Below are 19,711 nucleotides of genomic sequence, written 5' to 3'. Positions count from 1 at the left end.
GTAACCATATAAATAAGCTCAAATCTCACAGGTTGTGTGTTCTTTAGCTCAAAAACCATGTTCCAAATACAACTTCCAAACAAGTTTTAACATAAAATTTTTTTTATTAGTGAAATTTTTCAAAAATAGAGTCCTAAAAAGAAATTTATTACTTTAACCAAGTAGTAACTAGATGCATAAAATCAAACAAATATGCAAATGCAACAACTAATTTAACAAAGGAAATTAAACATTGGTGCTAAAATATGAAGTGACTAACCCATGGAAGTCGGTATCGACCTCCCCACACTTAAAGATTGCACCGTCCTTGGTGCATTCTAAGATGTGCAGGTGGACGGGCTATTCCAACTGGTGCTTTTCTCCGAAGATTTTGCAGATGGACTTGTCTGTCTCCCCATGTAAACGTCTTCCGATTCTCTTCCTGGTGGCCATCCTAAAAGAAAAAGGGAAGAAAGGTAACCCAATAATAAAGATAAGAAAATAAATAAAGTATGATTGGGTTAATGCCAAATGATAAGGGTCTCATTTATATGGAAGCTTCAACATGTACGTGATAAAACAATAGAAGCCATGGCATACAAGTGGTACAAAATTTGTAACAATGGGTAAGAGAGTGCAAGACAATATAAATTAATGTCAATGCAAAATTAATACAAATATCATAAAAGATTAGCATTGACTTAAATAATATTACCCAACAGTGTAAAACAAGTCACTGAGCACCAAAATAAATTCAAGAGAAGATGCAACAGTTAAATAAGAAAATTTTAACACCAAAGGAAAAATAATGAATTTAGAAAAGAAAGCAAAAATATGCACAAAATTAAGATGCAATGAATGAAATATACAAATAAATTAAGTAAAATAAAATGAAAGATAAGAAGAATGAGAAGGGAAGAACGGAAGAAGAAGTAAGTAAGAAAGGAGAGAGGAAAAATTAGGATTGGGGAAAAAAAGATAAGATTTTTGGCAGATTTGGATGAGCTGTGCAGCGCGAGCGACGCGGACGCGTGGGACACGCGGTCGCGCGACTTGCGCTTATTTGAATTGACGCGGTCGCGTGGGTCACGCGGTCGCGTGACTCGTTTAGGCTACTGGCGCGAGGGCAGCCTCGCACTCGCACAACTCTCTGTTTGAGATCTTATTTTGCCAAATTTCGGGTGACGCGATCACGTGGGTCATGCGATCGCATGAGTGGCCAATATTGGGATATGACGCGGTCGCGTCGGTCACGCGGTCACGTCGTAGGGCTTGTGCGTTTAGCACCAGTCCATCACCACTCCAGCACAACTTTCGGTCAAGCACCCTTTTCACGTCGATATTCAGGTCACGCGGACGCGTCAGCGACGCGGTCGCGTCAGTGACGCGGTCGCGTGGGGCGATTCGTGCCACAGGCACGCCTCCAGCCATGCTCTCGCGTGACTCTCTGTTCACTTTTCTTTTCTCCTAATGCACTTGTGATGCGGACGCGTCAGCGACGCTGCCGCATCGCGTGCGTGTTTTTTTTTTTAAATCTGCAATATACAGTATGCAGAATGTAAAATGCAGATGTAGATGGTATGAATAAATCCAGGTTCAATAAAAATAGAATAAAATAAAACAAAAAACAAACAAAACGAAAATAAAATTAAAATTGAGAAAGGAACGATTATACCATGGTGGGTTGTCTCCCACCTAGCACTTTTAGTTAGAGTCCTTAAGTTGGACATTTGGTGAGCTCCCTGTTATGGTGGCTTATGCTTGTATTCATCCAGGAATCCCCACCAATGTTTGTACTTCCAGTAACCTCCGGGATCCCAAACTAGGCGTAGAAAGCCTTCAAGTAAGTTAAAGCAAGTGACAAGGCCCCAAGAGTGTTAATTGTTGGAATGAATTCCGGGGTTCCAAATCTTGCTTTTGCACCCATCTTCTTGTTGATCATCATTTTTCCACTTGGGTGGTGAACAGTAGGAATTCTCACTGAGACATCCAAACCGCTTCCTAGACCCATTCAGTTGAGCTTTATACCAACCTTTGCGTTTAAACTTAAAGCTTCCAACCATAATGAACCTTGCAGGACAATTCTTACCACTGGCCATCTTCCTCTTACTCTTAATGCCACAAAGAGCTCTAAGTTGACTATCCGTCTCCAGTAGCCCATATTCAAGTGGGATTAAAAAGCTAAGGGATATGAATTTTACCCACTTGAATGTTGTGAAGGATGATGGCAACTTAGGGGGAGGGGTCTCTAATAACTTCGGCAAGGTGATTTCAAACTCCACTCCCTTGTGCTCTTTGATAACTTCCACCTCTTTGCAAACTTCTTTAATTTCAACCTCTTTCTCTTGGTAGCTTTCTTCTAATTCAATCTCTTCTTCATTACTTACCAAGGGCATAGGAGGTTGTGCTTTTTCTTCTTTAATTTCCATCTCTTGATCAACCTCTTTAAAGTCTTTAGCCATAATATGCCTTGGAGGTTGTACACCCTCCTCAACATCAATTTCAAATGTCTTTGAAGGAGGTTCTATGGCTGGGCTTTCTCATGGAGGTTCTGCGTCTCCTAAGTCTGCAAGTACTTCTTCTTCTTCAATAATTCCGGCTTCCTCTACTTGTTCCAGTACAAATTCATGCTCCTTACTGTCCACTGGAGTTTCTAATGTCTCCTTCATGCTACGTTCTTCATTAGATTGTCCACATGAAGCCATGGGGGTTCCTTGAGTGTCCGAACGTCGGAAAGCTAATTGATTTATTGCTTGATTCAATTGATGAAGTGTGGCATTAAATTTTTCAAATGTTTTCTTGAGTTTCTCCGTTGATTCTTGGGGTGATGGATATAGACATGATGCATAGGGAGGTGGTGGTTCTTTGGAGTAATTGGGTTGGAATTGGGGTGGTTCTATATATGGTTCATATAGTTCATAAGGTGGTTGGTATGGTGGATCAGGGTTAGGATCATATGAAGGTGAATGGTGAAAAGGGGCTTGTGAGTATGGTGGTCCAAAGCCATGTTGAGGAGAGGGTTTATAGGCATATGGTGGTGGTTGTTGATAGTTCATTGGAGGTGGTTGTTGCCATGAGGGTTGATCAGATCCTTGTGCCTCCTCCCATCTTTGATTGTTCCAACCTTGATGCCTGTTCTCATTGTAATTTTCTCTTCCTGCAATATAATTGTAACCAGACTCATAGCCAAAGGGGTGAGAGTTCATAGTAGCAAATAAAAATTAAAAATAAAAATAAAAATAATTTAAACTAAAAGGTTATTGAAATTTAAATTTTTGAATTTGAAAATTAAATTTTGAATTTTAAATTTTGAAATTTGAATTTTAAAATTTAAAATTTGAAATTTGAATTTTGAATTTTGAAAATTGAAATTTGAATTTTGAAATTTTGAAATTTGAAAATTTTTAAATTTGAATTTTTAAATTTTGAATTTTGAAAAAGTCAACAATATAAGATAAGAAATTGAAAAAGATTTAAATTTTGAAAAGGTTTGATTTTTAAAATTTAAAATTTAAAATTTAAAATTTGGATTTTGAATTTTGGAATTTAAATATTGAAATTTGAAATTTGATTTTTGAAATAAGATAAGATAAGATTTTGAAAAAGATATGATTTTTGAAAAAGATTTGAATTTTGAAATTTAAAACTAAGATACGATAAGATAAAAATTTTAAAATCAAAATCTGAAATTTTTTTTTATGGAAATTTCAAAAATTCAATAAAAATAAAGAGAAAAGATATTTTTGAATTAAATGAGGAAAGAGAAAAACAATAAAATGACACCAAACTTAAAATTTTTATATCAAAACGAAGAAAACGACTAAGAACCACTTGAAGGTCAAGATGAACACGAAGAAGAACTTGAAGATCAAGATGAACACCAAGAACAAAATTTTTTTGAATTTTTTTTTTAAATAACTAAATAAAAACCAATAACCTCTTAATTTACGAAAAAGAAAAAATAAAAACAAAAATAGAAACAAATAAACAAGTAAAAAGCAAATATTTACAATAACCAATAATAAGGCACGCGTTTGCAATTCCCCGGCAACAGCGCCATTTTGACGTTAGGATTTTTGCCAGTAAAGAATTTTATAAAAACAGTCGCGTTGTAGGTATAGTTTCTAAACCAACAGAAATCCCTTCGTACAAACGTTTTGGTTGTCACAAGTAACAAACTCCTAAATAAATTGATAACCGAAGTATTTAAACCTCAGGTCGTATTCTCAAGGAACTGCAGGGAAGTATGTTCTTATTATTGGTTGTGAAGATTGTAAATTGGGGTTTTTAAGATAAAGAACAAGTAATTTAAATTGTAATTAAAATAAGTAAATGACTGTAAAATAATTAAATAACTGTAAAATAAACTTTTGGCAAGGTATGAGAAATTAGAAGTCCTATCCTAGTTATCCTTATCAATGATGGTAAAAATTGAACCTTAATTCCACTTAGTTAACCTTTGCTAGAGCAAGGGAAAGTCAAGTGACTAATTAGTTAGATCCTCAAATCCTAGTTAATCCCTAAGGAAAAGTTGGGATTGTTGAAGTTCAATTCAATTAGAAAAGATAACAATTATCAATCATGTTTAAGTTTGATAACTCCTGAGTTACTGATTTCTTGACCAAAAAGGGAAAAGTAAATCTACTGGAATAAAAATACCTTCAGATTAGAAGCAACAGTAACATGAATAAAAGAAACAATTGTAAACTGAAATACCTCAAATAACATTAATTCAAAAGAGTAATCTGTAACATAGAAGAATTCATAAATTAAATTGAAAAGATAAATAAAAGGAACATTGAACCTGTGATCGCAAAAGATGAAATAATCATAAAGTGAAAAGAATCCTAATTCTAAATCCTAAGAGAGAGGAGAGAACCTCTCTCTCTCTAAAAACTACATCTAACCTAACATTGTGAATTATGAAAAATTATTATGAATTAATAGATTCTCCCACTTTATAGCCTCTAATCTGTGTTTTCTGGGCCGAAAACTGGGTCGAAAACAGCCCAGAAATCGCTGGAGAAGAAATCTGCCACGCTGATTTTCGTCACTGCGACGCGTCCGCGTGGAGCACGCGTTCGCGTTGCTTAGTGTCAGGGCAACTATGGCATATTATATATCAAATCGAAGCCCCGGATGTTAGCTTTCTAACGCAACTAAAACCGCATCATTTGGACTTCTGTAGCTAAAGTTATAGCCGTTTGAGTGCGAAGAGGTCAGGCTGGACAACTTAGCAATTTCTCCAACTTCTTGTATTCCTTCCACTTTTGCATGCTTCTTTTCCATCCTCTAAGCCATTCCTGCCCTGTAATCTCTGAAATCACTTAACACACATATCAAGGCATCTAATGGTAATAAGAGAGGATTAAACATAGGGAACTTAAGGCCAAAGAAGCATGTTTTCAATCAAAGCACATAATTAGGAAGGCAAATGTAAAACCATGCAAATAGTATGAATAAGTGGGTAAAGAGTTGATAAAAACCACTCAATTGAGCACAAGATAAACCATGAAATAGTGGTTTATCAGTTACTGAATCGGCGGGACGGGTGACCGCTCCGGTCTCCAGGGGTAAAACCTTGTTAAATTTGTTGCGTTCCATGTTCGGGGTACCTCCCTCCCGTCTAGACGTTCTAACTTGTATGCCCCATTGCCAACCACCTCTTTCACTCTATATGGGCCTTCCCAGTTAGCCACTAACTTTCCTTCGCCAGGGGTGGGGAGCCCTACGTCGTTATGTCATAGCATCAGGCCATCTGGCTCGAATCTTCTTCTTATCACCTTAGCGTTGTAGCAAAGTGCCACTCTTTGCTTTAGCGCCGTTTTCGAGAAGTGTGCCACTTTTCTGGTTTCATCAACCAGGTCTTTCTCTACGGCCTCCTCTGCTCCGCCCAGGAGTATTCGTGGACTTGGCTCTCCGATCTCTACAGGGATTACTCCCCGATCATGGACTCTGGGATTCCGAACCTGGAGATTATCTGTCTCCATATGAATTTACAACAGTTAGCTGAGGAGATGTTGACCAATGGTTCTGCTTCAATCCACTTCGTGTAATAGTCAATGGCCATGATAAACCCCAATTTTGTGGTTTATCTTGTGCCTATTTTGGGAGATTTTATCACCTCTTCTTACATTTATTCAATGAAATAGTATGGTTTTGTAATTCTCCCTTAATTTGTGCTTAAGTGTGAAAACATACTTTTTAGGCCCTTAAATTGGTGATTTTAATTCACTTTAATTCTATTTGATGCCTTGATGTGTTTGTTGAGTGATTTCAGGTTCATAAGGCAAGTATTGGATGGAAGAAATGAAGAGAAAAGCATGCAAAAGGGAGAATTCATGAAGAAATGAGCTTTTGGAGAATTGAAGGCCACGTGCACGCGTCACCCACGCGCATGCGTGATGCTCGGCACGTAACCCACTTAAAGTGAAATCGCTGGGGGCGATTTCTGAGCTGCCCAGGCCCAAATCCAACTCGTTTCTGAGGGTATTTCATGCAGAATTCAAGCTTGAGCAAAGGGGGGGAGCACTTAGTTAGTCATGATGAGCCTTTAGTTAGTTTTCTAGAGATTAGGTTAGGATTAGGTTAATTTCTCTTAGATCTAGGCATGATTTCTTGATTTCATCTTGTTTCCTTTACAATTTCTTGTTTCTACTACTTCATTCTTCTTAGTTCTCTTGTTAATTTTACTTTTATGCCTCTTTTATGTTCATGCACTCATGTTGGATTTGAATCTCTTTTAATGAAATTTGATGTTGATGTTCTTTTATTGTGGATTTGAGTTGTAATTTACTTTCCTTGCAATTGGTAGTTGGTAGATTTATATTTCTTGTACTTTTACTATGCTTTCCTTTTATGTCTTCCAAGTGTTTGACAAAATGCTTGGTTGGATGTTGGAGTAGATTTTGAGCATTCTTTGCTTGGAAAGAGTAATTAGGTAATCTTGAGTCATGAATACCCAACTCATGTTGGTGATCTAGAGTTGTTAGCTAGTTTGATTTCTGTTGACTCTAATCTCTTGCTAATTTAATTAGTGAGTTGATTAGGACTTATGGATTGAGGTTAGCTAGTCTTATTAGACTTTCTTCGAATGTGAGGATAATATGATACTTTCTTCCATCATCGAGGATGACGTAGTAAAATAAATTCTTGTTTATCATTGTGATATGATTAACTAATCTTGTTTGACGTTCTCCCTATGTGAAGATAACATGATACCTTCTTCCATTTGCCAGAGTTGACCAAATAGGGTGAATAATCATTGTATGACTAGGATTGAAAGCCTATATTCTCAATCCTTGCCATGAATGTCTCTCTTTTTATCAATTGCTTTCTTTCTTTACTTGCTTGATTTACTCTTCTTGTCATTTAAATTCTTGCCCATTTAATTCCTTGCCCTTTTACAAATCAAACCCCTTGTTCTCCATAGCCAATAATTGACCACTTCATTGCAATTCCTCGTGAGACGACCCGAGGTTTAAATACTTCGGTTAATTTTCATTAGGATTTGTACTTGCGACAAAACCAATTTAAATTTGATGTGAGAGTTGTTTGTTGGTTTGGAGCTATACTTACAACGAAGTAATTCTTTTCTATAAGAGAAAATCTAGACTGACAATAATTTTCATATCAGGCCACAATCAGGTATTTGAGCTGTCCAGGGCCAACTGGGAAAGGACCCAGAAGGTTGATCCCCCATTGGCTAAAAGGCCGGGAGGCCATTAGCAGGTTGAGTTCAGATGCTGGCGCCTTGTGAAAATTTGCGTTTTCTTGGCGCTTCTTGCATCTCCTGATGAATTCTTGAGCATCAGCCATCATCGTGGGCCAGTAGTAACCGGCTCTGAAGAGCTTCCGAGCCAAAGCCTTCCCTCCTATGTAATGGCTGCAACAACCCTCGTGGACCTCCCTGAGCACGTAGTCCGTCTGGTCAGGTTGTAGGCACTTCAATAGGGGTTGACTCAACCCTCTCTTAAACAGTTGGCCTTGCACTATTGTGTATTTGGCTGCCTCCCTTCTCAACTCCTTCGCCATCTTGTGGTCGTCAGGGAGTTTGCCACTACCCAAGAATTCGGTGATGGGGTCAACCCATAATGGATCGACGTCTACACGGGTCGCACACAAGGCGACTGTTGGTTCTTTTACCAAGCCTTGAATTAAGGAACGATTTCCCGTTCCCGGTTTGGTGCTGGCCAGTTTAGATAAGAGGTCGGAGTGCGTGTTTTTTTCCCTTGGGACATGCTGTACCATGACTTCTTCGAAGTCCTTGCTCAAGTCCTTAACCTTTCCCAGGTATTTTTGTAGCAGGGGGTCCTTGGCCTGATACATCCCGTTAATCTGGGATGTGACTACCTGAGAGTCATTGTTCACTTCTACCCTTGTCACCCCCACTTCCTTTGACAGTAGCAGGCCGCTGATAAGGGCCTCGTATTCTTCCTGGTTATTGGAGACCGGAAACTCAAACTTGATGAATTGTTCGTACACTATTCCCGATGGATTCTCGAGAATTATCCCTCCTCCTCCGGACGTTTGGTTGGAGGCTCCGTCAACGTGGAGCTTCCACCGTGTGCCCGGAGATTCGTGAGGGTCCCCCGTAACCTCCACGAGGAAGTCGGCCATGGCCTGGGCTTTGATCGCTTATCTCGGCTCGTACTGCAAGTCATACTGGGATAGCTCAATTGCCCAGGTCATCATCCGTTCTGCCAGGTTGGGTTTTTGCAAGACTTGACGTATTGCTTGATCCGTCCTGACGACGATACGATGACTTTGGAAGTACTGTCATAACCTTCTGGATGAGGTTAGCAGCGCATATGCCAACTTCTCCAACTTACTGTATCTCAGCTCCACTCCTTGGAGTGTTTTGCTAACAAAATACATTGGCTGTTGGGCCCTTCCTTCTTCCCATATCAAGACGGTCGCCAAGGCCTCATTGGTTACGGCTAGGTACAGATACAATGCCTCAGAGTCCCTGGGTTTTCCAAGCACAGGAGGTCCCGACAATATTCTTTTGAAATGGTGGAAAGCCTCCTCACATGCTGGGGTCCATTCAAACGCGATTCCTTTTTTCATCAGTTAAAGAATGTGAGTGCCTTTGCTGCCGACGTACCGAGAAAACGTGACAGGGCAGTAAGCCTTCCGGCTAGCCTTTGTACGTCCTTGACACACCCCGGGCTATTCATTTGTAGGATTGCTTCACATTTCTCTGGGTAGGCTTCCACTCCTCTTTGGGTTATCATGAAGCACAAGAACTTCCCGGCTTCCATGGTGAAAGCGCACTTGAGAGGGTTAAGCCTCATGTTGTGCCGCCGAAGAGATGCGAACACGGTCTTCAGATCACTGATGAGGTCTTCGGCCTGGGTGGTCTTCACCAAGATGTCATCCACGTACACCTCCACCGTCTTGTTGATAAGACTGCTAAATACCTTGTTCATCAACCTTTGATATGTAGCTCCTGCGTTTTTCAGTCTAAAAGGCATCACCTTATAGAAGTATATACCCCCTATTGTTATGAACGTCGTTTTCTCCTCGTCTGGCCGGTGCATTGGAATCTGGTTGTAGCTAGAGTATGCGTCCATGAAACTCAGAAACCGATTACCCGCGGCCGCGTCTACAAGAGCATCAATATTAGGGAGGGGGAAGGAACCCTTGGGGCATGCCTTGCTGAGATCGGAATAGTCCACGCACATGCTCTACTTTCCATTAGCTTTCTTGACTAGGACTACATTCGACAGTCAGGTCGAGTAGTCTAGTTCTCGGATGAACCCTGCTTCTAGAAAGCTGGCCGATTGCCTGGCCACCTCGTCAGCCCTTTCCTTGGACATTTTCCTTCTTCTCTGTGCCACCGGTTTAGCTTATGTCTTCACAGCAAGGTGGTGCGACATGAATTGGGGGTCGATTCCCGGCATGTCGGCTAGTGTCCAGTCGAACAGATCGCCGTTTTCTCGAATCATTTCTATTAGTGGTTCTTTCAAGTCATGAGGGAGGTTTCTGTTCTCGAAAGTGAACTTTTCTTCCGAGCGCCGACCCTGAACTTCTCGAGGTCTCCTTCAGGTTCTGGCCTGGCCTTGTCGTTGACCCTAGCGTCTAAATCAGCGAGGAAGACCCTGGATGTCTCTTTGGACTTCTTTCTTAGGGAGAGACTGGCGTTGTCGCATTCGACTGCCGTTTCCAAATCTCCCCTGATGGATCCAACCGACCCATCATCAGCAACAAACTTCATCATCAGTAGTTTGGTACAAATCATTGATGGTTTTCCTTCCCAAGATGAGGTTGTAGGCCGTGGAGTCCCTTAGAACAACGAACTCCACCATTACCGACCTCTTCCCTCGACCTCCTCCTATGGAGACTGGTAGGGAGACTATTCCATCAGGCTTGATAAAGTTATCACCTAAGCTGACCACACCATGTTGGTGGGTTCTTAGGTCGGTGTCTCGAAGGCCTAGAGCATCAAACACGTTACGGAACATGATGTTAGAATCGGCTCCGGTGTCTACGAGGATTCGCCTAACCAAACTAGTTCCCACCCTTGCTGTGATCACCATAGGAGGGTTCTCCTGCAATCCGTCGAACCATTGGTCCTCTGGTCCAAATGATATTGACAGGACTCTCCTAGAGGAAGGCGCAGGACTAGACGATGACACAGCCAAGACTTTGGCATCTTTCCTACATGCCGACTTCAACTTGGGAGCGACGTCTCTCCCGACTACGACGTTCACAATGGTGAGCCCGTGCTCATTGTCCTCCTCGGGCTCTTGCCTTGGTCTCACGGTGCAGCTCGTGTCGTCACCAGATCGGTCACGATCCCGCCTCCTGGGTTCTCTTATGAGGTGAGAGAACTCTGCTAGCTTACCTTCCCGGATTGCCTGCTCTAGAGCATCCTTCAAGTCGAAAAATCTTGGATCTTGTAGCCGAAGCCCTTGTGGTACTCGCAGTAGAGGTTTTTATTCCCTCCAGCTCTATCCTTAAGTTGTCGGGGCTTCGACGAGATGCCTTTGTCGGCTATTTGCTGGTACACCTCGACGATCGGGGCTGTCAGAGGAGTGTAGTTAGTAAACTTCCCTACCTGGGGGAACGGCTTGAAGGCTTTAGCTGGCCCTCCATCCTTGGAGTGCTCCTTAGCCCTTTCCCCGTTACTGGGGTGACGAGCAGGGTTATAGGCGGGCTGCCGCTTGTTGGCTGCCACGACTTGGCTAACCTCTTCGTCATTAATATACTCCCTAGCCACATTTTAGATTTCTTGCATCGTCCACACGGACTTGGTGGTAAGGTGCTTCCCGAAGTCCTCGTTCAGCAGCCCGTTCGTCAAGCATAAACTGGCCATCGAGTTGGCTAGGCCGTCAATCTCCAAGCATTCATCATTGAACCTATCCAGGTACTTCCTAGTCGGTTCCTCGCTTCTCTGTGTCACCCCTAGCAAGTTGATCGGGTGCTTAGCTTTAGCAATACGCGTGGTAAACTGAGCTAGGAATGCGCGAGTTATGTCTGCAAAAATTGTCACGGAGCCTTGGGGGAGAGCGTTGAACCAGCGGATTGCCGGTCCCGCTAAGGTCACGGGGAAGGCGCGACACCTCACTTCATCACCCACCCCTTCCAAATTCATCCTGACCTCAAAGACTGTTAGATGTTCTTGAGGATCTTGGGTGCCGTCATATCTCATGTCCGTTGGCTTATCGAAATGCTTCGGAAGCCGGACCTCGAGAATGGAGTGGTGGAAAGGGGTTACCCCATGATCACAGGGCGTCGTGGCATTCTCCTTGGTCTCTCTCTGCTATCCTCTCGATGTTCCTCCTCAGTGCGTCTTGCTAGAGGCCGGGTGTAGATTATTGGATCTTGCCGTTTCCTCGACACCTCTCTACTTTTTCCCCTTGGCTTTCTGGATCAGACCAGTAGGTTGGTGTTCCCCTAGAGCGGTCTCTTCGGGGGCTTCTCCCTCTGGCTTCCCTCCTCCCTTGAAGGGATGGGGAACGATTTGTCTCGGGGCAGGCTGGTAGTGCTCCCTGCTCGCTAGCTTCCGTTCCAGGTTCTGCATCCTGTGGCGCAGCTCCTGCATTATCCGAGGATAGTCGCTCCCCGTCCCTCCAAAGGGACGCCTTTATTGGGAGCGAGAGGGAGGCTCTCCTCGCCGAGGGGGTGATCTTTGCGCTCACGAGAGGAAGCCAAAAAGGCTATCACACTGGTTCGTGGAACCACTTCCTCCCTACGTGGCTCGCCTCCATCATCTCCTTCCATAGGACCTAATAGGAAATCCATTCACGCCAGGTTCCCCACAGACGGCGCCAAATGTTCGGGGACTCGGGTATCAAACGGGTCAGATGGACGAAGAGGGTGAGTAAGAGGGGGAAGCCTGGTCTACGTTGATGGTGAACGGACGGATCTCCCAGACTGTGGTATAGGAGAGTGGAACGCTGGACCTCGCGACCTCACGAGCAGTTGTGTTGGAGAGGGGGGAACCACCTGCAAAAAGGACTCCGACGCCCAAGTCAGAGACCGTACAGATGGCAATAAAGGTAAAAGGGTTATGACGTACCGTGGGGAAGGGGTAGGACCCTCCTCATATATTCTCTGTCAGTGGGATGGGTCCCACAAGGGTAGATCCACCTTCCAGAAAGCTTCCTTGCCCCAGCTGTCATATGGCTGGCTGTTAGGAAGTAGGTGGCCGAGTCGATTTTCCGATTCGGGTCCGACGGCCTTGCTAAGCTGACCGCCCGGGTCGGGCATTGTGTTCATTGGGACAGACTGAAACAATATCCATAATTACCTACTTTATTTTTTTTAAGTTTTTCTTTTCATATATATATGTCTATTCTATAACTTAAAATGATCTTATTATATAGTTAAAAAAATATAAGTAAATAATTTTTATTCAATTAATTTTAAATAACTGTAATTAATAATAATTAATTAATATAAAATATAATTTAAAAATATTTATTAATTTATTGTTGGCTAGACCTTTATTAATTAAGTAACGGAATTGCTAGAAAAGAAATGCACATTAATTTGATCACTTTAATTTTAATTGAAAAAGGAATATTCGACATTGACAGTTCTATAAAAATTAATGAATCACGAGCACACCAGCTACTATTGACAACGTATGCAAACAAATGCCAAAGCAAAAAGCTGAAACTCCCTCAAACGCAAAAGAAAGCCTTCTTGCTTTGGCTGCAAAAGTCACTATATATGGCGGAAAGTTTTTAACTCATCCATTTTTAGGTTTCTAATATATTAGTAACCTTTATTCCACTATTGGTTCAAAATTTAACTGTGCATTGCGTGCTTTGGACAATGAATTCATTATTTTAGTTTATTGTTTTCATTAATTGATGCAACTGTGACTTAAGTATATATGTATGTTCACTTTATCAAATACTATATATGTAATAGATATATATAAATTATTAAAATATATGAATAATGAGTAAAAATATTTTTTTGGATAACAATTAAACTATCCGTAGAAATTATGAAAAGATAAATTTTGTTTAGTAGGATATAGTAGTTTAGTAATTTTGTTCTAAAACCTAAACCCTTTTTGTTTTCTCTCAAGTCTTAATAATGTGATTATAAAATCAACCCCAATAAATTTAATAAATAAAATTGAGTCCAGGAAAATGGATCAGTAAAAAAAATGAAATATTTCATATTTAAATGTTTTTTACTAAATAAAAATAATATATTTTTGTTAATTAAATAAATTTTAACTTTTTTTATTATATTTTATGTAAATAATTTAGATTTAGAAAGATATATAATGTTTGGAGTCATCATTTGAGAATTTTAGAAAATTATAACTTACTTCTTTTGGCTTTTTTAATACATTTATTTTTTATTTTATATTTCTTAATTATTGATAAAATAAATAAATAATTATAAATATTAGATTAAATAAAATAATTATATATTGTTGTCTCCTATTTATTAGGTTAACCGCTTGTTTTGGTAAGATTATAAAAAAAATAAAAACTAAAACTTGCTAATTAATTTTGTTCATTATTCTTAATAGTATGTCATTTTTTAAGTAGCGTTTCACTCTCTATTTTTCTCAATATATGCTCAATGAAACCTGCATACTTAAAAAGAGCACTAATAATAAATGAAACTTAAAAGACAAAAATATATGAGAAATTATAAAATCTAAGTATTTGGCTGGCTCCACGGCACCCGTGAGAAAAATTAAAAAATATCTGAATGGCTAGATCGTCATGAAAGTTGAAATTGAAAAAGGAAAATTAAACTATATATTGAGTGTATGACAAAAAATTGGGGTGACAAAGATCATGTCTTCCCTGAATGAAGTTGCCCTAAAATTGAAAAGTTATAAAAAGACAAAAACAAAAAAGGTTCAGATGCACGTACAGGCAGTTTCTAGCTGCATGCAGCAACACTGACTCTCAAGAGATAAAAAGGTGCCAAAGATTCGCAACTCTAATCAAATATATATTATTTAATTTATTTATTATTACAAAATCAGTTTAAAGTTTATTAAGAGAAAAATATATATTTAACATCAATTTTATTCTAATTTATATATCGACACTCAGTTTTATCATTTTTAAGAAACATACATTTTCTCTGCTTTAAAATATTTGATAAAATAAAATTATAATGTATAAATAGTTTAGAAAAATATATATTATGTATATGTAAAAAATTAGTTATCACGTTTTAATGTATAAATATGTATTATTTTATTTATTTTTAATATATATTTTATATAAATAACTGATTTGATAATTGATTTTTTAATATATATATACCATAATTGATAATTTAGTATAAAAAATTAAAAAACCAATATTTTAATGTAAAAAAATTAATTAATATTAGTTCAAATGTAAATCAGTAAATGTAAGACAAAAAATAAGAGAAAAGGTGTTAAACACCAAGAATACTTTAATAATATATTTAGATTTAGCTATTGTTATATTCTTAATGTACCAAAATTTCAACTAATATTTTAAAAAGAAAAGCAACAATTACACATCTCTTTCTAATATATATATAGAACACATAATCCATTATTATTTAGTTCATCAGTTCCTTAATGGAAGAAACTCAAAAAACTGGTCACAGCTAAGGGCTTCTTCCATGGACGCATTGGCACATAGCTTGTTGGACTTCCTGTCCGAGAAAGAAATGATGTCATCATCATCATCATGGTTCTTGTGAATTGGGAAAAGCTCAAGGGTTCGAGGATGAGACGAAGTATTGTCTTGTTTATTGTAGTTGTGATGTTGAGGATGATGATGAGTACTTAGAAGTTGAATGTTATGAGTTATCTGTGAAGCTACGGAAGCAGTTGCTGCAATGTTAATGGAGGGAATGTTAAAGTACTTAGCCTGTCTCTCAGATCTGTTTCTCCTCAAAACTCTCTCTTCAAATTCATTCCAACCATTTGACTCCTTTTCTGATATATCAACTGCAGTCATAGATTCCTGCAAATTCATGCATGCTAAAACTTTAACTTAAAGCACAAGACGACTTACAATTATACATATATATATATATTTTAACCAAGAAAATATATATATATCAAAATGAATAACTAAATAAAGAAAAGAATGATTGTGTCATTGTGTGTGTGAGTGAGTGAGAGAATTCATTCACAAGTCCAAGAAAGTCTGAAAACACTATTGCTAGCAAGAAACAAGTCCAACAGAAAGTTTATAAAAGCAGCTTTTCAAGCATCTTCTTTCTTTCCAATTTCTTCTTTTCTTCTAAATTCATTCCACCTCTTTCTTTAATTTCCTTCTTCCTTTTTGAGATATTTCATTTATATCATTGTTAATGTTAAATACTTTTAAATATTTAACATAAACTTGTTATTAGAAAATAATATAAAAAAATATTTATACTATAAGATCACAATTAAATTGTTATCTCTATGAAAAATATAAAAATAGTAGATATAATTTCTCATTTTTTTTGTAGAAATATAAATAAAGATATTTTTTTTAATATTAATTTTTATCTCTTTATTTCTGTCATAGAAATAAAATTTTAAAGCCATCTAAATTAATAATAAATCTCTGTATATTTATGAGAGCCAATTATAGGGTCCATTATTGGTGTCCTGTATAATAATGTGTTTCGGTATGTATGATGGCTTAATTAAAGAAAGGTAAAAAAAAATATAATTATATTACATGTATATTAAAATTAACTATTCATATCAGTTATTAATATAGAATAAATATTAAAATATAAGATAAATATTAAAAAATAAATTAAATTATATATATTTATATAAAAATATATAATTACTGATTTATATAATTAATTTTAATATGTAAATATTATTTTTAAAAATAATATTTGTATAGTTGCAGCATGGACAAAGCCAAGAGTAATTACAGACCTGAACTGCATGTCCACCACCACCATTGCAGTTTGAAGTGGATGCCCACTTCTTTGTCTCTTTAACTTCACAACCTGTCTCTTTCAACCCTGTACCCAAAATCCAACACACACCAAATTCAACGTCAATTCCTTCCACACTCTAATATCATATAAAACCATTCTCTTTCTCTCTCTCTCTCTCTCTTTTATGCAATCATCAGTGTAAGGATGATAAGCAATACAGGAATCTTTTGACCACTAACACAGCCTTCAGTACCTCCAAAACCTAATCATATTTATATAATTAATAACTTTCTGGTGAATTTTTTAAAGTATTTTTTATTTTCATTTTAAGAATATAATTTATTTATTTTTATGTAATTCCCTATAACTTAATATCTTAGAGTGTAGTTTTAAAAACTTGATAAAATCAATACACAAAAGATAAGTCATATAGTACATGTTACCATACATTAATAATAATGTGTGTGAAGTGAGTACATCTATCTTCAAATAATATCATGACAAAATGGTGGGGATGGAGGTGGGGGATAATGAAAGTGATATATATGTGTGTGAGGGAATAAAATGCTATGTTTACAGTGCATTATTAATTGGCATGCATGAGGATACAAAAACATTATATATTATTGATTAACTTCATATGAAAAATATGAAATTTGACACCATATTATTTATCAAATAACTATGCCATGTTTTTATGTGCGGCATTAGGGTAAAAAAATAGGGCGATGGAGAAAAAAAGTTGTTGTAGACAAATATATACATGTAGATTCATTCAGATATTAATGTTTTCACACAGACACGATAATTAAAAATATAGATAATAATGTTAAATTATTATCTATATTAGATTTTAATATAATAGTTAAAAACTATTAAATTTTATTTTAGTTAATAATGTTAAATTAACAATTTTTAATTATTAATTTCACTTAAAAATATCTGCACGTGAATCTCCACTTAATTTAATATATTTAACTAAAATAATTTATAAAAGTTATTATTGATAACCTTTGGCAGAAGCAGCAGCAGTAGTTTCCTCCATCTCGCGGCGGCGACGCTTCTGGCGCTCCCTGGCCTTGTGATTCTGAAACCAGTAGAAGACATTCTTGCCTTCGATCTTGCCGAAGCGTCGCAGCTGAGAAGCTATCTGCTGGATTTGCTCGGCCGACGGAGTCTTGGTTCCTTGCCTATATAACTCCTCAAGCACCAATAACTGAATTGGCGTTGGACTCCACCTTGTTCCTTGTTGAAGTTGATGATGATGAGATTGCACATTATTATTATTATTATTACTATTTGTCCCTTGCTCCACACCATGACCTGTAACAATATGCAAATCAAATCATAAAAAGATATATATGAAATGTTAAGAGTATATATGTTTAATATTATGAAGCGTTAGATAATTTGACATATTTAACTGAATATGTTTGACTGAATTATGTAACGGTTGATAATATCACATTCTTTAAAGTAACCCGGCTAATATTATTAGGGCTATGTTTAATGTTATGTACCTGCAGGATTGAAAGTGAGGAGATGGTTACAATGGGTGCAAATACAAGCAGTGAGTTGTTGTTTTGGGGTTGCAACAATGGAATCAAGAAGGGTAGTTGTTGAGGAGTTTGGAGTAGTGGTGGTTGTGGAAGAGTGAAAGAGGTTACTGAACGAATGAGAAGACATGTTAGAGAACTAACTAAGAACCAAGTTAATTATTAGAAGAAAGAACAAACTAGGGTTGATGTTGTTGTTGTGTGAAAAGATAGTGAAGATGGAGCACTGTATTTATAGGGAAGAATTGCAGCAGTAACGAGTGTTCGTTGTAGTAAAAGCTTTAGTTGAAGCAGCAAGCAAACAAAGTGAGTTGACCAATCTATAGTAGAAGTAGTAGTAATATATAGATAGAGAGAAACAAATAAAAGTGTTACAATGCAAAATTCATCAAAGAAAACATGTCATGAAAGTGATGGGAAATTAAAGTGTGGAATTCTGGTGAGTAGAGATTTGGAGAGTGTGAATGAATGTAAGGGGTAGTGTTTGTGCAAAAAGTACACAGAACATGATCATCATGATGTCTTGTTACTTATTAAAAGTTGCTTCTTCCCCATGTATCAATATATGTCACCTCTTTTTCTCTTTTTTGTTTCTTTTTTTTTTAATTTCCTAGTGTCTTTTTTTCTCTCATTATTATCAAGCTAAGAGGATTATTATTGAGATCTCTTTCTTTTTCTCTCCTCTCACGCACAAAAACTTTTTTTTTTTTGGAGAGCATGTAGAGACGAAAGAAAACCTGTTTGATACATATATATAGTGGGAGGTACTACTTTGATTGTCATGTATCTGACACAGTTCCCACATACACTGTATATATACACACATATATGCAATCCACACTTTTGGGCAACCACAACTTTTTAATTAACACACCTAGATTTAGAAACAAAGAATATTATCTAAGATATTAGTAAGGAAAATAAACAACTCCAAACATATTGCGATTATTAAGCTTTATGTGCTTACAAAAACTTCTTTTTGTTATCTAAATATGCATATTTCAAGTTGTGTTTAATAAATAAAACATCGTACAAATTTAAAATAGAATTAGAGATAGTTACGAGCCTCACATCTCTTAAAAATGTGATTTTTAGGAAGTTTGTAAGTATAACATATTTTTGTTTAACTAAGAGTTAGTTTTTAGAGTTGAATTAGTCCCATCTAATCTCAATTTTAATATAATATTAGAACCTATCTTATTTAATATTGTTGAGTCATCGACCTATAAATATTCACATTTCAGACGATTATTTCTATACATAAAAAGAGTGTATTATAAATCTCACATCTTTTAAATATAAATTTTTTTAAGAATTTATAAATATGAGATATCTCTGTGTTATGAACTAAATTTTAAATTTGAGTTAAATTCACCTAATCATTAATTTAATAGAGATATAATTAACGAGATGAATTTAAAATTAGAGATAGAGAAAACAAACAAATAAAATTTTATTTTGTCTCAATATTTTATGACATATTTTATATACCAAATGCAACAATTATTCACCCTTCATTTCATTGATTTATAATTTAGCTATCATCAAATAAGATAAAGATCAAAAAATAAAATAAAATTTATAGCCTATTCAATAATAAATAAAATGTGAATCAATGAATTTTCATATATGTGTGTGTTTTAGAGAGAGAGAGAGAGAGAGAGAGAGAGAGAGAGAGAGAGAGAGAGAGAGAGAGAGAGAGAGAGAGAGAGAGAGAGAGAGAGAGAGAGAGATTAGAAAAGGTTCGGTTTCTATGAATAGGTGAATAAAACACACAAATCAGTCTAAGTGTGGCCCAACGTGCATTTCCA

At 37.1% G+C, this 19,711-nt stretch overlaps 3 protein-coding genes across 3 annotated transcripts; all 3 read right to left on the bottom strand.

Moving 5' to 3' along the window:
• Positions 1-7,611: 7,611 nt before the first annotated feature.
• Positions 7,612-9,048, bottom strand: LOC140178576 (uncharacterized). Its single transcript, XM_072215767.1, has 3 exons — positions 8,811-9,048; positions 8,543-8,631; positions 7,612-8,415 (listed from the first exon to the last, which is right to left on the bottom strand). Exons 1-3 carry the CDS (start codon positions 9,046-9,048, stop codon positions 7,612-7,614), a joined length of 1,131 nt encoding a protein of 376 aa, XP_072071868.1.
• A 1,133-nt stretch (positions 9,049-10,181) lies between these two features.
• Positions 10,182-11,635, bottom strand: LOC140178575 (uncharacterized). Its single transcript, XM_072215766.1, has 3 exons — positions 11,293-11,635; positions 11,042-11,175; positions 10,182-10,856 (listed from the first exon to the last, which is right to left on the bottom strand). The coding sequence occupies exons 1-3, from the start codon at positions 11,633-11,635 to the stop codon at positions 10,182-10,184; spliced, it is 1,152 nt and encodes a 383-aa protein (XP_072071867.1).
• Positions 11,636-14,870: 3,235 nt separating this feature from the next.
• On the bottom strand, positions 14,871-18,572 carry LOC112741997 (uncharacterized). Its single transcript, XM_025791208.3, has 4 exons — positions 17,865-18,572; positions 17,356-17,667; positions 16,340-16,428; positions 14,871-15,416 (listed from the first exon to the last, which is right to left on the bottom strand). The coding sequence occupies exons 1-4, from the start codon at positions 18,028-18,030 to the stop codon at positions 15,015-15,017; spliced, it is 969 nt and encodes a 322-aa protein (XP_025646993.1). The 5' UTR covers positions 18,031-18,572; the 3' UTR covers positions 14,871-15,014.
• Positions 18,573-19,711: the final 1,139 nt, after the last annotated feature.

This window comes from Arachis hypogaea, chromosome 14, assembly GCF_003086295.3.
Source record: "Arachis hypogaea cultivar Tifrunner chromosome 14, arahy.Tifrunner.gnm2.J5K5, whole genome shotgun sequence".
NCBI classification, from domain to species: Eukaryota; Viridiplantae; Streptophyta; class Magnoliopsida; order Fabales; family Fabaceae; genus Arachis; species Arachis hypogaea.
This window is presented reverse-complemented; position numbering and strand designations above follow the sequence as displayed.

Excerpts from the sequence above, each read along its gene's own strand:
- LOC140178575 (XM_072215766.1), bottom strand. The coding sequence starts at position 11,635 with ATGAGATATGACGGCACCCAAGATCCTCAAGAACATCTAACAGTCTTT. Across the intron at positions 11,176-11,292 it reads CCTAGCCAACTCGATGGCCA|AGGTTAGCCAAGTCGTGGCA; the intron begins GTTTATGCTTGA and ends TTAATGACGAAG. Across the intron at positions 10,857-11,041 it reads CCTTCAAGCCGTTCCCCCAG|GATGCTCTAGAGCAGGCAAT; the intron begins GTAGGGAAGTTT and ends TTCGACTTGAAG.
- LOC112741997 (XM_025791208.3), bottom strand. The coding sequence starts at position 18,030 with ATGTCTTCTCATTCGTTCAGTAACCTCTTTCACTCTTCCACAACCACC. Across the intron at positions 16,429-17,355 it reads TGCTGCTGCTTCTGCCAAAG|GGTTGAAAGAGACAGGTTGT; the intron begins GTTATCAATAAT and ends TTTTGGGTACAG. Across the intron at positions 15,417-16,339 it reads GTGGTGGACATGCAGTTCAG|GAATCTATGACTGCAGTTGA; the intron begins GTCTGTAATTAC and ends ATGAATTTGCAG.
- LOC140178576 (XM_072215767.1), bottom strand. The coding sequence starts at position 9,048 with ATGAAAAAAGGAATCGCGTTTGAATGGACCCCAGCATGTGAGGAGGCT. Across the intron at positions 8,632-8,810 it reads AGGAGTGGAGCTGAGATACA|TACGAGCCGAGATAAGCGAT; the intron begins GTAAGTTGGAGA and ends TATGACTTGCAG. Across the intron at positions 8,416-8,542 it reads CACGAATCTCCGGGCACACG|GAAGAATACGAGGCCCTTAT; the intron begins GTGGAAGCTCCA and ends TCCAATAACCAG.